Here is a 24,033-nt window from a genome sequence, read left to right as displayed (position 1 = left end):
CATTACATTACATTAGTAAAACTGTCAGCAAACCTCAGTGCCAGTTCAGTCAAGTTCTATATAGAATTAGTAAACCACTACTTATATCATGATTTAACAACTTGTGTGTAGTAATATTATAGAAGAGTAAATTCTAAATAGTACATCTATAAAAAGTTACATGCAATTAAATATAAACAATAATGCTCAATAGGATACTGTTAAGCATTGACTTGGAAAACTATTGAGTGGAAGAAACTAAGATTAATTTATGTATTTAGTCTTCTGTAAAGTAACAAATAATATTTAAGTACTTGTATTTAATGGATTTCTAAAACCAGTTTATTCAATGATATTTGTTATTCATGATCCCTTTGATCATAAAAATAACCAAAAATTAAACAAGTTTTATATTAGTAAAAGGCTACAAAATTGTGCAAAGACTTATAAGTAGGAGGTGGTTATCTAAATTGAGTTGGTAATGCCTTGTTATTCAGAAGTACATAACTCGCAATTTATAAATGTTTACCACTTCCGACTTTGTTGCTTAATTTTAAATGTTGTTGACAAACCCATTATAAAATAGCAGTAAAAGCTAATTATTTACTTAATTGACGTTATTGTAATGTGTGTATAAGTTGATATAAACTAAAATTTTTATGTGATGAAAGTTAAATAGGTAATATGGAAAACAAACACACTTTTTGGTTGTGGGTTCTCTTTTCCTGCAATTGGACAACAACTGTTCATTTTGCTAGATGTCACTCCAATTTAAAAACTTAATTCAGGCAAATTTAAATTTTAGATTTTCATATAGTGCAAACTTAATCATAGGAACATAAAAAAGAATCAATGGCGCTACAACCTGTTTAGGTCTGGGCCTCAGATTTCTGTATCTGTTTCATGATCATTTGTAAATTGAATAGACAAGTAGGAGATGAGCCTTCTGTGGCTGATGCACGCCGTCGACTTTTTGGGTCTAAGGCAAATCGGTTTCCTCACGATGTTTTCCTTCACTATTCAAGTGAATGTTATATGCGCACATAGAAAGAAAATCCATTGGTGCACAGCCAGGGATTAAATCTACGATTCCGAATCTCAGGGATGAGCGTCGCACGCTGACGCCACTAGGCCAACACTAATTGGGCAAGTCTTAACTTTAATAAAAAAATAATGAAAAAAAAACATAATTGCAGGTCCTACAACCCTTTTTTGGCCTCAGATGTCTGTATTTGTTTTTGTTGATCATCTTCTTTATGGACTCTTGTATGACATGTAACGCTTCTATGCCTGACATACGATGTAAATTCTTGCCTCTTAGCGTGATATTCAGAGATGAAACTTAGTGCTTTGAGGCTTGTAGTTCAATAATGTATTGGATTTTCATATGAGAGTGATAAGTCTAGATTATCACACTTCAAAAAGAACCAGTTACCTCATGATGATTTCCTTCACTGTGAGTGCTGCACTGTCAGTTGTGTGCCTTGTCTAGTGGCTCATATTGGCTTAATGGCCAACAAATTTATGTGAATAAACTTAATACATGTTCTTGTTAATTTATTATTTTGCGTTTTTTATTTGTTACGGTATAATTGATATACTCACTTTTTAGTGTTCTTGAAATTATAAATTTATTATTAACTTTTGCTAATACCATTGCATTTCTTAAATAGTAACAGCAAAATTGCGTGTGAAAAATATACGTATATATAAAATTTTAAAGACACGGGCTTAAATGTACTTTTATTTAACAAAAAGCCAGACCTTTTCATTGAAAAAGCTGCAATATTATCACAATGTGAGGCATCAATGCAAGCTTTTACTACGGTTGAGGGGCGGCGAGAGAGGCATGACAGTGCGTACACCAGTAACTGGCGGGCCGCGTTGTGAGCGTGACGTGTTGTGGCGTCAGTGACAAAACTGAGCTCCACTGTAAAGCTATATTAAAAACGCATTAATTGAAAAGTTTTAATGTTGTGATATTTTAAAAGGTTATATTTCGTGACGACTATCGCACTCTAGCGTAATAACCAATTAGTAAGTTTGCCAGTGATAAGGCGAGATAAGTGGAAATTGCTATGACTACGTCGGTCCTCGTTGATTTTGTTTATTAGCTTGCGTCTTATGCCTTAGATGTTAATTAATAATTAAATAATGCATAGTTTAAAATTAACTTTACATCTTTCCAAGTGTTTATTCATTAGGTATTATGCTCACTAATATTGCTTAATTTATTATCATGTGAAGAAATATTAAATGTACGTAATTAGACATGCTATATTTTCATATTACGCTCGGTAGTATTCTTACAGTTATTTACTACCCACAAATTTATAAAAGGGTTGATGTTTAAGTTATGTCATATAAACCTTTATTAAAGTTTTTAGGATTTTTTAAACTGTTATTTAATCAAGGGTGATCATACTAATTAAGCAGGTTAGTTCTTGTATTAGTTAATTATAGAACTCGATTTTGGCTGTCGATCAAATGTTTTATCAATTCATGTCGTATTTCGTGTTATTTAGATTTTCAATTCCTTTGTTGTTGAACTTAATCTTTATTGTTATTAAAATAATTTACATGTAATGTTTAATATTTAATTAGGTTCATTACTTGTTTGTTGAACATGATTCATCAACATGTGTACACGCCGTCCATTACTGCTTTAACAAAATCTTAAATGCGATACTAACAGTATTGTTGTACTTTTCTGTTATGTAATGTTAAATTAATAATAATTCACTAATTTACCTATACCAACAATTGGAAATATAAAAATCTATGTTTTTATCAAACATTCTTGCTAGTTGGCACAAATAAACGAATATTAAAACATTTTTAACATGTGCAATTGGTTTTTGATGGAACTGAGCAATTGATTTAAGTTAAAATGTTGATAGACTAGAAATTAAGTTGAGCAAACTAAGCAAAACGTGCAAACTAAAATTTTACCACTGAAGTAGAATCCCCTTGAACATTGAATATTTGTATAATCGTACATTACGTCTCGACCTTACCCTTGTAAAAAAATGCCGGTTTTCCCATATAACAAATGGGACAATCGTGTTGATTCATTTCTCTTATCATATTTCCTCTGGTCACTTCCGGCCCTGTATTTCACGCTTTTGATAGTAACTCCCACACTTCAATTGCAATAAGTAATGAATAATAAAATAATATTTTATGTACTTAGATTTACTAAATGTTTGCAAAACTTTTAATTCGTTGTAATTTATAGTTTCAGAAATTTGCTTTTATGAATATACTATACAACCGGTGATAACGGTTGGTTGCGTTTACTCATACGTGTTGTAAGATAATTATTATCTATAGGTGTGCGTATAGTTGTTGTCAGTTGTCACATTGCCAAACTGTAGTGGCGCTCGCGCCTGTCTTCAGTCTATAACGTTCCTTAGCGGGAAGTGTATGGCGCACGATGTGTTTACATGTTCGCCTTCTGTGCGAGGCGCTCTGGTGGCCGGTGCTGTTGAGATGTGCCCGTCCTACGCACACCTATGATGACGACTATGATCAGGTGCGTTTAATACGGTAAAGATGCCGCTTTATGCACAGCAGAGTATTGGCTTCGTCTATATTTGGCAGTAAGACGTAGGCTAATGACACTCATATCAACAATCTGTAGTCATGCAAATTCCACTTGTTTTGCTTTAAAAATTCCTTTATTTCTTATCGGGCTTGTAGATTTTGGTCCAGCTTCAATTACCTTATCCGTAAAAGTAGGCTGAGACTCGTGTTTTCGAAGTGTAATGCGTTTGGTGTGTTAGCGCTTGTGAAGTTATGTTTATCAAGGCCGGGCCCGTGGCCGCCGAAGATGAGCGCCGTGGCTCGGTTTCAAATTGGTTTTCTTCATTGAGGCGAGGAGGTCGGCGTAAGCGTGAAGAGAATGGAGTACCATCAAATTATGGGTCTTTGGGACGACGAAAGGATGGTACTCAGTCGCGCGGCAAAACGAGATCTGCGTGGGATTTAACAACGGTCACAAGAATGGTCTGTATTTTAATAATATTTCGATTATTAAAGGCGAAAGTTAAGCTTCAATAGCGATTGAACTTAGCTGGAAAATGAAATTTTGGCTGTAATCCAAATTTGTTGAATCGATCCTGGTTTCGATTCGGGCAGAACGATGACTGGACAGTATTCAATGGTATCGCGGTCCTCGCTTTTCATAATACTATTGTTACTTAGTCGAATGAAGAGATCACTGCATTATGTCCCTTCATCCCACGACCTATTACAATATTAATGCGGGTGGATTTATTTATTCAATGGCTTATTTAATCTATTAATCGAGGGTGCTTTCATTGGTAAATTTAGGCAGAAATGATTTTACTTACAAATTGTAATTTATGACTCATACGTTTTTCTGTCAATTACATTGTCTAATGATTTGTTTATTGTATTAAAGATAACAATATTATTCAACTAATGATCTCCTTTATCATATCAATATTTATTGTTACTAAAATGTAAATTATAAATGTCTCCTTTTTATATTTTTTTGTAACTCTAATATTCTTTAAAAAAAACATGGTTCATACCAGAGAAACTAATTTGTAATGTAAGGTAAAAAGATCAATCTAAATTAAAGAGACATAATTTTACTATCGGCTAGCTGTTAAATTTTGTACTTGGGACAAACGTGTATCTAAATGGTAGTAAAAGACCACGTGCTCCGGTTGCACGTGGTGCTCATAATACATAGAAGCAATTTTCTAATAACATTCATGTTCTAATAATATAAAACGTATTTTGAATGACGTCTGGAACTGACTAAAAGTGTGTCGGACCCAAATTCGCTTTAGGTTTGGTGCCAATTACAAAGGTTTACAGTTTGACATACCTTGACCGTAATTACTTCCGTTCAACTGTTTTAGAAATGATTCTTTTTTTTAATTTATTTTTTATTATTTCGTTCTCCATGTGTTGCTAGAACAAAGATGTGATTAGACATACCTTGTATCACATGTATGTAAATTAAATGGACGCCGATATTTAGTATTAAAATAAGTTTGAGCCCATGAAACGGAGTCGTTATATTTTCTCTGTCCATTTTTTCTTACGGTACGCTGCACAATGGTTATCCCATATTTTTTGTTCCTACTGACTATCTTACCATGTCCGACGTTTGATGCACTTTATTGTTACAACGTTGAACGCCCTTTCACTTACGGACTTCACAACTGTCCAGCCTTCGTGAATTGCTTTATATATAACATGTTGATAGTATGCATGCATGTTCTAATGACGCAATTAATTCGCTTGGGGCAAGAATTAAATAATTTACTCTCTACTATCCTTTCTTCTAAGAACTTTCAAGTGCGAACATTTTCGGTTTCGACGGCAGGTAATCCTAACCGTAAAATTTATCCCTACTGTTATTGTAAGTCCCTGATTTTATTATTCACCGACCAACTCGGCTACATAGCGTTCTTCTCACTTATTTAAATTATTATTCTCAAAACGTGTCGTGTAAGTAAATGTAGAATTGTGCTATTCTTAGCAACAGTTTTAAATTCGCTACGAACGTCTTTTTGTCAATAAGAACATTCGTGACTTAGTTGTTAGAGTCGAGGTGCATGTTAGTATTCATATTAACGAACACACCATCTAGTTCGTTATACGTTACCATCTGAATATCGTTTGCTATTTAGACATTTTTTAAATTTAATTTTACTTTGAAATCACATGACACAGTTTTCTTATTAAATGGGCTTTTATTTTTGGAATTTGTGGACACGTTCTGATAATTACGTCTTAGTGTTAAATTAAAATAAATGGCTTAGAAGCATAATTAACAGTGCTTTGATTTTAGTTAAATAATGGTGAATCGGTAAATAAAGCCTTAAAATACCACACTAATATAGTTGAGATTAACAACAGCATTTCTAAAAGTCTAATTGAGAATAATCATTGTGTACCATTTCTCACTTGCATTTTCCACATACTTTTTATTTAATAGCTGCAATCACCCAGACTCCGCTGACCTTGTATCAGTATCCGCATTGCGTTTGGCAAAGGAAAGATTCTCTGTAATGTATTAGTTTTTTTAATTAGTCTATAACGATTGTCCTTGCAAACCATTTAGTATGTGTAGTGAAGTGTGTCAGTTGTAAGACATAATTATCACAAGAATGCAAATTAGACTTATTCGATGGCTCTAATAACGTGTAATTTTTGTATTTATAGAGTATAGCGGCCACTAGATTCTACATTCGTAATGATTTTCAGAAACTTTGCCCATAGTAAAAACGCTCCTCCATAAGCAAACACTTTGACAGACGGTCTACTTTAAATAAAAAGTCAAAAATTGCGATGCAATTCAAAATCTCTATTTTCTTTCAATTCGGCTAGGAGCCAAAAAATTTTGCAGTACGATGTTTGTCAGTTTTCTAACAAATTCAAACGTAGCATTTATTTCCTTATTGATTAAATGAGTTGTTTTCAATTGTAAATTTTGTTTCTTGAATAAATCTAGACGTAATTGTAAGCTTTTTTTGTTGGCATTGTTGTGCGTCGTTCCAGGAATAGTTTTTGTCAAAGGGAGTTGACCTTGCCAGGGGAACGGAGGGAAGGTGAGTAAGAACTAAGCACGATCGACGACTTGCTCGACAGGTTTAACATGCATTGCGTTATAATAACCGCCTTTTACAGTTAGATATCGCGACAATTATTTGCAAATTTTATTGTTCTGCAAGAACGGTGCAAAATAGAATGTTATTTCGAAACGAACCTCAAATACGGATAAGGGATTTGTTTATAGTGTTAACTTTATTGCAAAATGATTTTTATTTTGTACTTTCCATACATGAAGTTTTAGATGTTACATATTATAATCATTATAATAGTATCGTAGGCTTGGTACCTGAACACGACCTCGACTGACAAGATTAATAAGCTGATCTAGAAAAATTCGATGGTCTAGGGGTACTACGACCGAGGTTGCTGACAAACTTAAGTATCTGAAATAGTCGTTGTAGTTGCCTTTACGTTGGCATTTCTAAAAGCGCATCTTGCGGCATTTTTATCGCTTACATTGAAAAATCTGTGACCCGTAAGTATGTTATTGAAATAAGTGATGTTTTATAAAGTAGCCCTTCGTTTGTTTTCACAAGCATGTGTCGGGAAACGTCGCTTCGTTTATTTTCCTTCAAAGTAACTCCTGCTTAATGTTACCCGCATGTCCTTTGTCGTTATAAACTAAGTTCAAGTTATTTTTAGACAAAGTAAACACGGTCTCGAAGTCAACAGTTTATAAGAGATTGCTGGTTACGCTACATTTTGGGTCTGTTTTAAACACTTGAACTCTACTTGACTTTTTACAACTTGTTTACAACGCTAAACTCGTGAAATATATGCAGACTAAAAGAATTAAAGCAGTGTTGGCCTTGTGGCTTTAGCGTGCGGCTCTCATCCCTGAGGTCGTAGGTTCGATCCCCGGCTGTGCTCCAATGGATTTTCTTTCTATGTACGCATTTAACATTCGAACGTTGAAGGAAAACATCGTGAAGAAACCGGCTTAGACCTATAAAGTCGATGGCGTGCGTCAGGCACAGAAGGCTGATCACCAACTTGCCTATTTGATGAACACGAAACAGATACAAAAATCTGAGACCCAGACCAGCAGAAAAGAATGTAAGATAAATATTTATATAAACGTTTTAGTTTCAAAAATATGTGTTTCGAATTTCGGTTTTTCCAATTTTTGTGAAGTAGTTAGCGAAAACATTTAGTGTTTTTTTACAAGACATATTTTTAAATTGAGATGAAAAACAAATAATTGTATAATATGCGTTTTTCTACGTTCAACAATTCTACGCCTAGACGTTCTAAGACTAAAAGACAATAGAAATTATTTGTTTGACTATAATTGAGCAATAATTAGATGTAATAGTGATGTTCTTCCGCGTTTTACGGCATTGAACTTTATCACACAATGTTGTAATTATTTTAGGCGCCGCGCTTCAATGTACTTACATCAGCTCTAATACTCATATAAAAATGCGGTCATTACAGCCGCTTTATCACCCTTATTAAACAATATGACCTCAACTATCAACGACACTCTTTTCATATATAATATTCTTTGAATTTAGAATGTTCAAATGCCACGGTCACGGCCAATAGAGTGGCGTCTATATGATCCCACTTGAAAAATTCCGTGATGATAAACAGGGGTATCTACTCTTGAGGTTTATCATTGCTTTTAACTCATTCAAAACCTACGTATAGCGTTTACTTCATATTATTAATTATAGGTTAAAACAGCTGTATTAAAAATATATTTAATAAATCCATTTCATACAATTCACCTGGCGTACCGGAGTTTAATGACTAATAGAAATAGTACATGCAGCTTACACCTGCCCTAATTGGCCTCATTTATTTAATAGTTGGGTTAAAACTATGTTATCTAGTGAGGTTCGTTTATTTTATCAAAAATATAATATATATTTAAGTCTGCGTCATTTATGTACAACTTTCGGTATGATAAGAAATGATGGTCCGGTCACTTTTGTAATTCATTGATGTGCATTTATAGCTGTTAATTAACATCCTTATACCTAGCGCAACGTGGATAATAGATAACAAGGAATGTAATTAGTTTTGCTTGCAACATAGAAACCTGATTACTATCTCAATTCATTGAAATTCAAATATTTAAGAAATGTCGATGAGTCATTCTGGGTTAATTTGACAGACGCAGGCGACCTCGGTGCCATTATCGGACACGCATTATGCATAGGTATTTTCATATTGCACATTCCTCTTGTGTCTGGCACCTAATATTCATACGTAAAGAAAACCTTTACCTTTAATAATATAAGAGAATAACAATGTAAACGCGTAGTGGCAAAGGTATGTTAATAAAATTTAATTTAGATAAACTATGGTCGAATTACGTCTATGTGCGGAAAATGAGTCCACTTTACCTTACTATGGTCGAATGAACCTTAAATATTATTTTAAAATAATTCACGTTGCAAATAAAATATTGCCATATCGAATTCCATTTTGCTTGAATGTCATTGACGTTGTTTGAAATTGTGCGGGCGTTGGCCGAAGTCTTTGCATGTGTTTATCGCCCCACTGCTTCTATACGAGCCGTCTCATTAGCTCCCTCCGCGAATACTTTTGTTTTTATTCTGTCTGTTTAGCCCTTGCAAATGGGATTGTAAGCACAAAACAATTGTTATCAATGGAGGTTGAATGTGTTTATCCAATTTCCAAAGATTATTTTGAAAGTTAGCGGTAAATTACATTTTTATTGCCATGCAATTCTTTACATTCCACTTTGTAACGATCTTAATCGCTATTCCGTGAGTAGTACAATCGTATTTAATTCTAGTAATATATTTCGGGTATTCTGAAGCAAAAATCAATTTTAGTTAAATATACATGTTAACTTTACAATTCTTCCCTATTGGCTTCTGGCCAGTTAGACAAGCATTGTTCATTTACACCTAGACTTCAAATGCGTATGAGAGCTTGCTTAGTGGCCGTGTACCGGAAACATGAACGTATTGTTTGTTCTCTCTTTTTAAGCCAACCTCTTAAGTGTCATTGTAATGTGCATTTCTTTATTTCCCTTGCACTCATACTACGAACCACCTATTTGCATGGTCCATTGTACTGACAACAATTTGCATATCTATTGACTTTTATTAGTGTTATTTGCCCTTCAGATAATAACCTGGTGACTAAATTTGTATGCATGCTTCTCCTACATCGTATAAAAGCATTACTTAATACAATATTTATGAAGCCTATGTTAACTTCATCATCAACTTTTTTTGCAAAAATATCTATGCTTTGGAAAAAATTTAGTGGAATTTGTAACTAATAACAACACAGACATGCATTTTGAAATAAATTATTTTATCATATCTACACTTAGTTCCTTTGTCGTGTTGCATGCCGTGCTTGTTATAAGTTTTAAATTTCATTTGAACTCTGAGCAGAGGAATTCATATGTAGTTTACGCGAAACATACTCTATAATTCCTAGAAATAATGACACACTATTTTACGACGTTTTCAGCACTTAATAGTCGATGACTAATATTTTGTTTTGTCTATGCTAAACTAACTCCTTTATCATAATATGGTCTCTCATGTGCTTACTGATATTATGGTCGATATAAAGATAGAGACGTGATAAGGATAACGTTCTATAGTATTTTATACATAACTGTTAACTTAGTCTATACATAAAATTATACCATCTACAAAATGAATACTTTCACGTGAAGCACACGCGACGTCCAATATATTAAAGTTTTTCACAAAGCCAAACAACGATGAATCATATTTTAACTCACAGGAAATGCGAACCGTTACAAAAGAAACAAAAGAGATTTAATGTGAATTTAATCCGGTTGCATTTGCTGTTTTTTTAATTTTAATTAATCTATTTTAGTGCTATATGATGTAACTAACTAACTAACTAACTAACTATCATGTTTTATGAATTAAATAGAGATCCTGAAACACGGCAATGAACATAAAATTGTACATATATAAATATGTTTTGTTCTAATAATAACTTGCTAAGGGTGATAGATTTCAATTATCATAGATATTAATTACTCTGCTACTGTAGTTAAACGGACTAGGACTCGGGCTCCAAGTTGACCAGTGTTACCAGAGTATATTATGGGAATCGTGCGGGATTTGAACGATGCAATATGCATATCATGCCTATTTATTATGCGCTACAATATAACATTTGAAAATATCTAATATTGAAGGAAGTAAACAGTATTACAACATTTGCAAGTTGTTTTTCTTGGACTTTGAAGGTTAAATCTTACCTGTCATGCGATGATGTCGTCTACGTACATTCCTCGCGAATTGCGTAATCATTTTGTCGTCAATACTTTTTGTTTGCAAGAAATATGGAAACTAACTTAAATTTAAATAATTTTTAAATGAACTTTGTTGCAGTGACAAATTTCTTAAAATGATTGTAGGAAATATAAAATTAGAAATAAATCGTGTCTAATATGACAATAGCTGTTAAGAACGTTCCTCATACACCTTTCACTATGAAACTTGCGTGAATGCAATTGTTCTTGGCCCAGTTTGAGATATGTAATAAATGATGAATTCACATCCGAAATATGCAATTGTATCAGTATCTATCTTACTACACCTTAAACAATAGGTTTAGAAAACTTCAATAAATGGTATAGGAATCATTCAATTGAGGTTACTGTAACTTTTAAAAAGTTCATAGTTCAAAATGGTGACTCGTTATTATTAGTGTTGGCAAAGACGGCCGAGCAAACACAAATATCACTAGGCCATTTGAAAGAACTCTTCCAATTTTTTATCTATACTAATACTGTGTAATAGTATAGTATAGATATATACTATATATATACCCAGTAACCAGTCGTGGATTTTTAAATCCGAGTTTGTATAAGTTCAAGAGTTACTAACAATTCTGCATTTGTATGAAGGTCATTTTTACTTATATGCAGAAACACTATAAATAAATTTTGGAAGATTGCCAAAATAAATTATTTGTTTTAATATTAATGACCGTCCTCCCTGTGTCTGTGCGGAAAATTTGAAGAACCATTAAAAACGTATTTTCTCTTTGATGTCAATGAGAAACAGTTTTAAGCAAAGATTGAAATAATGTTCATCAATTGTTTAAACACTTTAATTCAATAATTTATATAATTATTAAATCATAATGTGCCAACGTGTGAAAAATGTATGATTTCACATCATGTTTTGACTTGATATCTCATTTGGTAATGTTATACTGGGCTCATTTCTACTAACACATTTTAAAGCAATTTTTTATCTATATCTACATGGGGTCGAAACTAAAAACGGTCCGCCGAAAAGTAGGTAGCTAATGTTATTTATGGATTGGCTTACATCGGCCATTAGGCGACGTCGCTAACCGCCCTTTAATAACAGCGCTATTATATTTAGTTTGAAATAGACGTAGTAGTTTAAATTATTATTTCTTTGGTCAAAATTATTTATATGCGCTGTTTTATTCGGGTTTGTGATTTTGACAGCTAGTATTTTTTCAATGTTTTTATTTATTTTTCGGTACCGATTTTGCTGTAGCAACTTCGGAAAAATATATCGATATTTGTTTCGTAGCAAGTAGCAAAATGCTTACTTAAGGACAATTTTGTAAGTACAACACACTTAGCATTGAAAATTTAAGCACAAACTAACGAAATTCAATTCATATATGTACCACACATTTGATTAGCCAACGAAATGAAGAATCTTAATAATTTCTTGCTGACAAAATTAACCTAAAAGATATAAAGTTAACTCGAATTATTTGACAAAAGTACCGAAAAGACTGACTTTGTACCAATAAGCACAGCGTATGAACGAAACAGGCGAAGCGCATGCCAAAACCATTGATTGGCTATTACAAATACAAGACCGAAGCTGTGGAAACAATTTATTTATATAATTTTAAAACATTAATCTCACAAATGCAAAAATGAATATTACTACAGTTAATATTTTAATAATTCAAATAATGCCTTTTTTAATCCTTTTCAAAGAGCCGTTGTTAAAACAGGAAAATACGTGGACGATACCTATACAAAACATCCGCCTTACGTTTCTGAATGCAAAACAACGTACCTAGTTCTCTACGCATTGTTGATATACGTGATACCACCTTTGTTTAATGTCGTTGTTTTTTTGTAACGTTATCACTTCTATCTATAGCCATCACATATCTTAGATTAACAGCGAAGTTTAATGTAAAGTTATTAACATAATTAAGAATTTATACCTTATGTAATATATATATTTAAAAACTCAGTTTATTTTTTAAATCTCTTATTGAACGTGAACATTCAGTACAGTTACACGTTTATTTTGTCTGATTTAATTTTAATGTTTATTTGTGAGTTATAGTTATAGTGTTGTCTATAGAACCTGCCAAATACTTCCTGTAACGGACCAAATATACAGAAGTCCATCATCGTCAGGCACCATCAGGCATGTCAGGCAGTTTAAAGATCCGTAAATTAAAAACCAAAACACATTTTGACGTGTTTGAGAAACTACTTAGGGAAAGTGAATTAATTGGTGAAAGTCTTCAAAGGATTCGCGAACACGATCGTTTTACAACTCGGTCTTATTGGAATCCTTAAAGTTACGTCTGTACGATATTTACGTTTTATTGTTTTCTTAAAACCCGTTAGGGAGCTGATATAATCTAGATACTGAGTTACTCTCCTGATTTTATTTATTAAATCCTGATTTTAATATTTTCATAGTAAATAGTAGAATTGGCCTAGTGCGACTCTCATCCCTAGTTCGAACCCTGTACCAATCAATGGACTTTATGTCCATGTGCGCATTTAATATGCGCTTGTACGGTAAAGGAAACATCGTAAGGAAACCGAGCATGACTTAGACCATTAAAAAATCGACGGCGTGTGTCCTGCACAGTAACTTGATATACCTACTTGCCTATTCGAAAAAACTTGTGATCACAAAACACCCAGACCTAAAAAAAATAACGCAATTTTTTTTTTAGAGAGATAAGGAACTAGCACTATGCTAGCTTCTTTGAAGTTTCATCTTATCTAAAGAAATAATCTATCTTAAGTCGGGTCAAGTGCTTAGAGAACTTACATAAAAGATAATATTGCTGTTATAATTTTATGAAATCGACTATGAAACACTTGAAGTTCATACTTTGAACCAGTATGTAGTAGTTTTTACGTTACAATATTTTTAACATATAGTCCCATTTTTAAGAGGATTTCTGCTATTTATCTGCATAACCAGATATCATAAAATTAATGACTTGTTTAAAAATTGAATCAATGTATAGACCTAAAACTTTTTACCGCGTCCACAGTGTCTAATAACGCAGGGGTCGCGACCTACAGATTGGAATAACTATCTTTAGATTGTTAACTTTAACAAGGCATTGTAAACTGATAGTAACTAAATAATACAGAATTGCATACAACCATTTGCAGTTTGATTGTATGATTGGTCGTGTTCACTTTAATATAGATTTATGGTCGGTGTAAGCGTCATGGAAGTTTGCGATCAGGTGACGGATCTTAGTACACAATGCTACGATGTTAAAGAGATATATTTTTAACTTAGTTCAAAGATCCCTAAGGAATATTTACAATTCGTCGTGTAATTTTTATGGTATGTTCAAGCATAGCTCATGGACTGCTCTGGCTGTCGAGGTGTGAAATGCTTCGTATTGGCAGCGAATTGATAATATACTCCCAATAAACCTTGTTATTAAATACTTTTGTGTGCATTCTACCATAACGAAAAGGTGCTTCATATATTTAAAAAGAAAGATGTATGTAATTAAAAAATGACAAAAACAAAAATCATTTATTCATATAGGTAACACAATGTACACTTATGAACGTCAATAAAAAAATATATACATTAAATGCTTCTAATTTTACATTTACTGCCAGTTCTCAAATCAATAACTGGCAATAAACTCTTCGGCACTCTTTTCTTGTAATTATACAATAGTCCAGTGAAACCATTATTATGAACGATTACGATATTGCCCTGTGATTTGTTGTAATAATGGAGTCAAATTGAAACTCTCAATTGTTCAATTGAACTTATGAGGCCCTGTAAGGACGGGTTTATCGATTTCAATATCATCACACAGTTCATAATGTCACGTGTATTCTTATAAAGGACGCCGGAAGTTTTTGTAAACCTGTGTTTGTTTGTTTACAATTACATTTTAGTTTATAATTCGGCATTCATGTATCGTAGAAGCAAGCCTTATCTTTTTAATATGGTGTAAGTTTTAAAGAGTTATGAAGTCGCGGATCAATAATAAATAAATAAACATTTATTAGGGTCACGTCATGACAACAGAAAATATAGTTTTATACCTTTTTTATGTTTGTTTAAGAGACCATAAAATAATATTGTAATAGTTTAACAAAATGTACACCGTAATCTAAATGATAGCTATCAAATTATATTTGAAACGAATTGGTGAAAGTGTGACCAATAATTATTATTCAATACAGAAACGGACAGAAACAATCGCGTATTTTGTTATGGCAATAATAGTTATTGTACAATATTTGACTTATTCACTTTCATTTATTATAAAGAATGTATTTTTATTGATATTACCTTTAATAAAATAGCAACTAAATATTAAGATACATTTCCAATATAATCCGGCAAATTTAATATTTACGCCACGTATAAGACACCCGTCTTATTAGAACCATAGATTTTCCTTAATCCTTAACTAAAAGGAACCCCGTAGTCAATTACATTTAAGAACCGCAAATCTCTATCAAGGGTTCATACTGATAACGATGCCTTTGGCCCTCGATTTGATACGATGACGCCATTAAAGTTCCTCTTTTAAGAGGGATTGTTTGTAATCGCTGCACTCCAGTTAACGGGCACGATTCACGCCTATGGCTCTATAAATATTCCGCTATTTACTCGTTAATGTAAACATCTTAGTATTTTATTAATGTCTAAATATACATTTGCTTAAAATAAAAGTGACTCAACTTGATTGGGCAGTGATTCAGACATGATTGTTTCATATGTCTAGACACGGTATTGTAATGATTATTGTTTACTACGAGGAAAAGCATTTGAGTAGTATTCAAAGATGTTTTTTTATTAACATTTGGTTACACGAGATATAGGTTAATACGGCAAGTAAATAAAGGTATTGGTGCATTCGCTGTTGGCTTTTAATGAAAATTACAGCGGAATTTATGTTAAGATATGTTTAAAAACTAGAATAAAATTCAAATTACGACAAATAATAATAAATTAAAACAAGCCTAGCGTGATGAATATAGGTTCTACTCTCTCTTTTCTGGTTTATATACAAAATTTTAAAACAAATTATTATATAAATTAAATTATTTTCACAATTTTTACTATACATTGTGACTTATTTCATATATAATATATCGAATTTAACGCATGCGTTCACTTTAATCGGTGAAAGGTTCTATTTTAACCACGCTTTAAGCTTTGACGTAGATATTAAAGCTTTGAGATACAACATTTTTTATTGCATAGTTTTAAAATGGAATATAAGTAAATTCAGTTATAATTTTTTATTTCATTTAACTTAATCTGCTATAACTAATTCAATTTTATTCTAAACTTACTGGATACACGGTTACCCGTAGGCGTTGAGTTCGATTCCCAACAAAACATCATGACCTTCGAATCGGGTGGCACAGAAGGTTGATCACAAACTATGTCTATAAAAATATATTATACAGGCGTATTACTTTATATTTTTCATGTATCGTTTTTTTGTTCCTGTTTAGTTTTGTCTTAATAACTATGTGTAATATGTATTTTTGCACTTGCCTACCTTATCTAATTTAATACATTTTTTCTCACAGTGGTTGTCTGGAAGAGATCGCTCGAAAGCGATTAGGCTACCGTTCTTTTTCATTTAATTATGTTAATTTTTTTATATTGCAACGAAGTGTTAATAATAAATACTCAGTAAGACTGCTTGCGAAAGTAACCTTAAGCCGAAGTTACATCTGTCATATGTTTTTCCTTCAACCTTTCTATTTTCAGTACATATAGAGAATGATATCAAGTTTAAAGAGAAAATGAATACTAGAAAAAACCGGTCTAGACAGTCTTAATAAACCTCTTGTAGGCTCTTAGCTCTCATATCGTGTTAAGTAGGGTATCGTTGTTAAATAAATGGAGGATATATAGTGTCGTTCACAAAATCGCTCTATTATTATTTTTATTCCTCACAAGAAATAAAACACTTGTCTTGTCTAAAAGACCAATTTAAATCTATCTTAAAACATTGTGTTTAAAAATAAAAATATTTACATTGTCATTTGTCATTTAAAGAAAATGCCTTTCTATAAAATATAGTATTGTTATTTCATCGTCTAGACACGGAAGACCAGTAGCGTATCCCTCAGGGGAATAGGTTGCCGACCGCAAATTATGTTGAGCGCCGTCAGACCGTATCGCGGAGAGATTCAAGACACTGAGCCCTGCGCCTTTAAATAAAGCATACATGCCTTAGAGAGTATAACGCTAACGAGGAATTTATCTACTTAAAAAATCTTGCGTGGGGTTGTATTCGCTTGAAGATATTTCTTTATTCTTACTTCTATTAACGGTACAGCGTTAATTCATTTTATTTGAACTAGTTATACAATATTAAGTATTCATTCCTTTAGGAAAATTAATAACAGTGTGCTTTGCGTTATGAAAATATCAAATACATTTTTAATAGTATATATTTATAGGAGATCTTAAGACTATGTCTTTCCGTATGCGAAGTGGTTGAGCTCGTATAACTGTAGATTCGGTAACAGAACTTCAGTATGTGCTTATGGTATAGAACTTAGTCTAGAGTTGAGAACAGTTTCGTCATTGTCTTGCTGGGATAATTGAATACTTTGTTTGTACATGCAAGTACATGCATCCATAGTATTGTTTATTCTATCCTAAATTTGTAACAATAAATAAATTATAGCTTTATGTTTTTATTATATGAAGTTCTTGTGGTTAATAAATGACACAGTTTATGAGGAACCGCCTGTTAATTTAGATTTAAACGTCCACGATTATCTTTGTCAATAGATAAGATTCATATAACGATCGAAGGATTTTTAGACATTGTAAGCATGTGTTAAAGTATTTAACGTAAAGGTAGAGGCTTTCAGCAAACGTTATTCTAAGGGGTGATATTTTGAATTCAAGCAGCATACGATAAATGACACTGGTGTACGTAATCATTTTCATCTGGGCTTACTTTTGTTCAGCCTACTGAATATGATATTTTCTTTGTAGCTTTAACCATTGTATGCACTGAGGTTCAGTTGAAAAACTCGTCCTATATTTTTATTACAATAATAAATCGTACCTCTGTTCTAGATGTGCTTAACAAACTTTTTTGTCTTTTTATATGAAAAATTTTAGTCGTAAAAGATTCATTATACTAGTAAATGTACTTATATATTGCTGTAGTGTGACACTTTACTATATGGGCCCACGATGTTAGGAAAGCATTAGCTAAGCACTTTATCTTCTCCAAGGAAGAGTTTCACCGATGGTGAAAATCTATACAAATTTTCATTCTCTATATTTCCCCTGGTCCCTATATATTTTTTTATATTACGTCGCACGTAGTTATTTATTGAAGTCCGTTTCTTTCTTTCTAGCAACTCAAAGATGAACTGGGAGAAGTGGTGGCCGAGCTGGAGGCCCTTGACGGGCAGGAGGAGTGCAAGCAGAACAGTAAAGCCAAACAGATGAGCATAGGCAGAAAGAAATTTAATATGGACCCAAAGAAAGGTGAATATAACTGTGATTTAAAACTACACTAGTAGCAGAGTCCTCGCATTCTTAGACAACGTCTTGAAAAGTTTTATAAACATCTAATATAACAAAGAAGTATTTATGTATTACTTTTAAATTCTATGAATCTGATATAAAAACATACTTTAAAGACCTAAACTATCTCGTGAACATAACATTATTAGGTGAACTAACACATCGTCAGCCTTTTCCATCTGAAGGTTAAATGATTGATCGCGATAACTTTTAATGATGGTATAAGTTTCAAAAATTTAATATCGAACACACTTACCGCCTGACAGTAGATATAACGTGAAACGTAACAGTGGTATATTCAGTTCACTTGTATAAACAAGGACTATTACATAAAATTATGAATATTAAATATCAAAATTTAAATTCCATTTACATACGTGATACAATTGTACGCAATATTACGTAATATGTTAAATTATTCGACCGCACGTTTTAGAAACTGATAACTAGGTACGAGTTTCAGGTTAGGTTTCCTTAATTAAGTTGGCAATGGCCACGTTTGCTTTTTTTATAAGAAAGTGTGGGTAATGTTTAGTGCTAAATATGTTAACACATTGTATGTTTTATTATTTATTATTGACAGCTAAACACTAGTCTTCAAAAATATTAAATACAAAATAAAGAGTAAATATTCGATTGTTTGTTTGTATTATAGAGGCTTTGAAACTACTAGACCGATGTGAAATTCTTTCACCATTAGAATCCTACATTATCTTTGACATGCCATAATATTTTTTTAAAGATAGCGTGTGAAAACTTCGATAATATAACACAAGGTATGAAATTAATACCATATGTCTGACTATTGTATATTTAATAAAATAAATATCCGACCATGCGAAGCCTAAGCTCGTTGTATTTTTGACTTCAATCGTGTGTTCATATTTCTCATGGGAAGAATATGTATGCGGTATTAGGGAACAGACTATGTCAAATTAATAGTCACTTAAAGATAATCCAATCGCGTAAAAAACTTTTACATCATTTCGAATATTGTAGCGTAGTCTAGTTTTTATATAAAGTATAACCTACCTGCGATGCTCGACGACAGAAGCAGATACGCTTTTTATAATGATTCGGTAATGTAGTTTTCATTATAAGCGATATATAAAAATAATTCATGCTTTTTTTCTAGTTTGCTGGTTTAGGTGTTTATTGGATTGTAGAGTTGTTAGGTACTTAATTTACTTCCTTATTATTTGTCTAACATGTTCTTAATTCGAACCAGTAATTTCTGAGATCAGCTTTAAAATAGTCGGTAAGGAGGGCATACATTACATAATATTCATTTTTTTTCTATGTTTGTATGGGAATTTTCATGATGATATTTAATAATTGTGTGTCAGCAATTGAGACAGGTGCTTATTTTCTCACGGTTTGTCTTGCGAAACTGCATTGTTGACACAGACCGCGTGTTATTCATTTTACACTCATCTATATGAACAATGATTTATGAGAATAGTTTCTAAATCACTCGACGTCAAAGGAAAACGGAAAATGACAATATATTGCCTTGTTTTTTTTTAATAGATACAGTAATAATTAGTTTATATAACCTGTTTTGGAGTTCCGCAATGTGCAAAATATATATTTCCCTTATTTGATTTGGACTTCTGACGTAATTTCGTCTACCTGACGACGACAGACAGGTTATTTATTCCTTGATTAAAATTTTCTGTTATTCATAAGATAACTGAATAACCAAAAATCTTCGGGCTTATGAGAAGCACACTGAATCTCTTACTGGGGCTTAATAAAATAAGTTTGTGCTTTTAAACAGTTTCTCTACCTTCTCAGGTCCTGGGTTTCGGTTCTTTAAACTAGGAATTCCTTCGTTGTTTAACGTGTTTGCTATCGGTTATGGTTGACATATGTTTATATACTTAAAAGACAAACTCACAGAAGCTGTAAAATTTCGTTTTATCGTAATACAGACAATCAACATCAAATGCGTCATCATAATTTGTCTCGGTACAGAGTAAAAACGTCAACTATTTACAGCTCATTTGTTTTACTGGTATTCCTAATAGTCCGATAAATTGTTTTAATGGTCTGTGTACAGAAATTACTACGCAATTGTAGCGCAATACTAACTCTCATCATGGTCACATTTGTCATAGTCAATATTGCAAGGCTAATAAAATCAGTGCTTAGAGAGACTACAGCTGCAATTTATGCGAAATCATCAGTCGCTACTCGTTAGCAAATGCTATCTTTACTTGCAGCTTTTTTAAGACAATTTATTATCCTGCTATTTTCAATTATTCATAGTCCAACATTATATGGTAGCATAAAAAGTTAATAGCAATCTCCTCAGTGTATGTAGCACTATTTGAGCGCACAGCTACTTACAAATAACTTTTTCTGTATACAGTGGATGGTTAACTTGGTAAATATTTAAACAAGTTCGGCATAGATCTAGGCACCAAATTGGGCGTTAAGTCCCCTTACTGAATACTATAAATTGTAATATTTATTCTACGCTTTGGACTACGTGGATATGTATCATATATATAATATATAGGTATAGAATACCTATATATTCTATTTTATACTGACACCTGACTGATACTTCATAACGTAGTGTCTTACTCCTTACTAATTCATAGGAGTGTAATGCTGTAATTTATTTATATATAATAATAAAAAATCGCTTAAGAATTCACGATTAAAATAACGTTTTTCAAGCGCACACAAAAACCGGGAATGATCCTATAAGAAAGAATTTTATTCAGTACTTTTAGCTTTGGATTTCTCGGAATGTGAAAGCCTACTCGGGGTGTGGGTGTGACGTCAGAGGGTAGGAAGTAAGGAATGACGATAGTGGCGACAACGGACTAAAAGTTATTGATATAGTTTTCCGATATGCTATGTAATATATGTCCCATGTAGGGTAGCTATGTATATATAATAATGTCGTCACAAAACTGTAACCATCAAAAAGTTTTATATAAATTTTGCAATAAATCGTTTCTAAACTTTGAGCCAATTTATATTTTATTTCACAGGCAGCAATTCGTTTCGTTAAAACCAATTTGACAGCAATACGTATCTTATAAATGAAGAACTTTTTATACTGATAGATCTTGTTATAACGATACCTTTGACTATCTCGTTTTTCAATTACGCCAAAAAGCCTACCCGTAGACGGCGTGATTGAGCTTTGACGATGTTTCGTGCCTTGTGAACGGTCTGCATTACGCAAATGTTTTTTTAAAGTCGAATAGCTGGAGTAGGAGTTTGGTTTTAATCTCCTAATGTAAGTCGGGCTAACATAACGAATTATGGTAGACTAAGAATAGATACAAAAAATATTTATCTAAATACTTGTTATCTATCTGTTTTGGTTACTGTAGATAACAAAAAGAATATTTATTTTGCTTTACATTTCATACAGCGTCATATATAGAAACCTCAAAGTAGAACCAAACAGAGCTCATTTTGTACTCGGCTTCAGTCAAGCAATTTCGTACTCGAGCTGTTCATGCCGGCATGTTAATGAAACTGTAATGAAACTTACAGGTATAGAGTATTTGTACGAGAACGGATTACTACAAAGGACACCAGAGGACGTGGCGCAATTTCTACATAAAGGCGAAGGCCTCAGTAAAACCGCAATAGGCGATTACCTAGGCGAGCGATCCGACTTCAATGAGGCAGTACTGAGAGCATTCGTCGAGCTACACGACTTTACAGACTTGATACTAGTTCAAGCGTTAAGGTACATTATCTAGTATCATTATTGGCCGATCGTATAGATGTTTTGTTTGAGTTTTTACCTGATTGTGTTGGCTTTTTATAAGCATTTTTTGATTCTACTTTATTATTTTCTAGCTATGTTTAGTGACTCGGTTTTTCATGCGCGTTTGCTACCTAATCATGTTTCGGCATGAAGGCACAGAACGATGATCAGTATTACCTGCAAGGTTAATTAATTTGTAAAATTAAGTAAACTTACATTTGATACAATTTCATAAATTAAGTAAACTTACATTTGATACAATTTCATAAATTAAGTTGAAAAATCGCGAGTGTTAGCATTTTAGAGAACGTAACGAAGTTCTAGAAATATCAACAGTATCTCTTAAATTTCAGGCAATTCCTTTGGAGTTTTCGTCTTCCTGGCGAAGCGCAGAAGATTGATCGTATGATGGAGAGTTTTGCACAGCGGTATTGTCAGCTCAACCCCGATATATTCACGAACGCGGATACATGTTATGTACTCAGCTTTGCGATTATTATGTTGAATACTTCCCTACATAACCCGAGCGTGAAAGACAAGCCTTCGCCGGAACAATTTGTTGCCATGAATCGAGGGATCAATAATGGGGGTGATTTACCCCAGGAGTTGCTCTTGGTGAGTAAAATCATGATTTACAATGTCCAAAGACAGCACCCGAAAACTGTGGGTGCCTTTTGTTCTCCCAAAACACTACTACATCTATATATGTATGATTATGTACTATATGAATTAATTATCATGACTTGACGTAAAACAATAATTCATACTTTTTATAGAGAACTTTTACAAGCTATGTGTCCCAAAACATAGGTAAAAGTAAATTATGTCCCGTGTAAACACCCTTGCATGTTAATAGTACATGACAAATGTAGGCGACTTTATTCTAACTCGTTTATAATATTAGCCTACTTTTGTGGTAACAGAATTACAAACATTTTTCACAGATTAAACGGAAAAATCAATGTTTGTAGGTACATTGTTTATTGAAATTTTTAGGACTACAAATTTATACATTGTGTCGGTGATGCCTTAAATGTGGAAATATAAAATGTTTAGTTCAGAATTTAAGAAATAAGAAATTCAAACAAATTTTGTTAATATAAAATCATTTCAACTTATCAGCCCTTTAATACTAAACGTAGCTTCTAAAACATCTGTGGCTTTTACGTAAGGACTGAAAGTACGATGTCCGGGGATCACTTAACATCAGATGATCTTCCTGCCCGTTTCCCCCTTCAATGAAAAAATCGAAGATGATGTTTGATTCACTACATTGTATTTAATCTCTGCTATGTAAGGATTTACACCCTTGACTCAGACGTCAGACTTGGTGCTAAATGGGAGTTTGACAAAAAGTCATACTTAGGATGCGGTGCTCGGCTCTTCTCAGACACACACCAGACCCACCATTAGGAATATTATTTTACTCTTTCTGTCTTTATGGATTTGTATTAAGACGTAATGTTAAGTGATACCGCCGCCCATAGACACTCAAGGTCAGAGGGCTCGCGGTTGCGTTGCCGACAAAATTAAACTCCGGTATTAGCATGCATTTTTTGCGTAATCATTTATATTTTCGAAATCATTCGGTATTGCTCAGAGTTTATACAGTAAATGTTAAGGCAACCGACGAAACCTGCACATGACATTTTGCAAGTAAAACGGTTTTTCTCACTTTGTAAGGACAAAATAAGGATAAAGATTAATACTGTAATTTTACCTTGTACGTGTGTGTTTCGAATCATTGAAACTCAGTCACACGTATTTGGCGTTTTTAAGATGTATAAAAGGGGTAAACCGCCATACATTGTTTATGAAAAAGATTTGCTAGGTTGTCATGGTTATTTTTAATAATGTACAGTTTCAAGATAAAGATATAGGACTTTTTTTGTTTCTTCGTTTTTTTTGACAAAGACTGTA

General features: G+C 32.8%; 1 protein-coding gene across 4 annotated transcripts in view; it reads left to right on the top strand.

Annotated features, from left to right (window-relative positions):
- The window catches only part of LOC123709099 (cytohesin-1), a 33,863-nt gene that overhangs the window by 344 nt on the left and 9,486 nt on the right, over positions 1-24,033 (top strand). The window contains exons 1-5 of one of the 4 annotated variants that reach the window (XM_045660227.1): positions 1,865-1,970; positions 3,682-3,987; positions 18,200-18,332; positions 21,894-22,092; positions 22,467-22,728. In XM_045660227.1, coding sequence (XP_045516183.1) covers positions 3,778-3,987; positions 18,200-18,332; positions 21,894-22,092; positions 22,467-22,728 — 804 coding nt within the window. In that variant the 5' untranslated portion in view covers positions 1,865-1,970; positions 3,682-3,777. The other 3 variants (XM_045660226.1, XM_045660229.1, XM_045660228.1) reach the window with 3 other exon arrangements.

The sequence above is a fragment of the Pieris brassicae genome, chromosome 4, assembly GCF_905147105.1.
Source record: "Pieris brassicae chromosome 4, ilPieBrab1.1, whole genome shotgun sequence".
In the NCBI taxonomy this organism is placed as follows: domain Eukaryota; kingdom Metazoa; phylum Arthropoda; class Insecta; order Lepidoptera; family Pieridae; genus Pieris; species Pieris brassicae.
The sequence above is the reverse complement of the archived record's forward strand: the minus strand, read 5'-3'. Positions and strand labels throughout refer to the sequence as shown.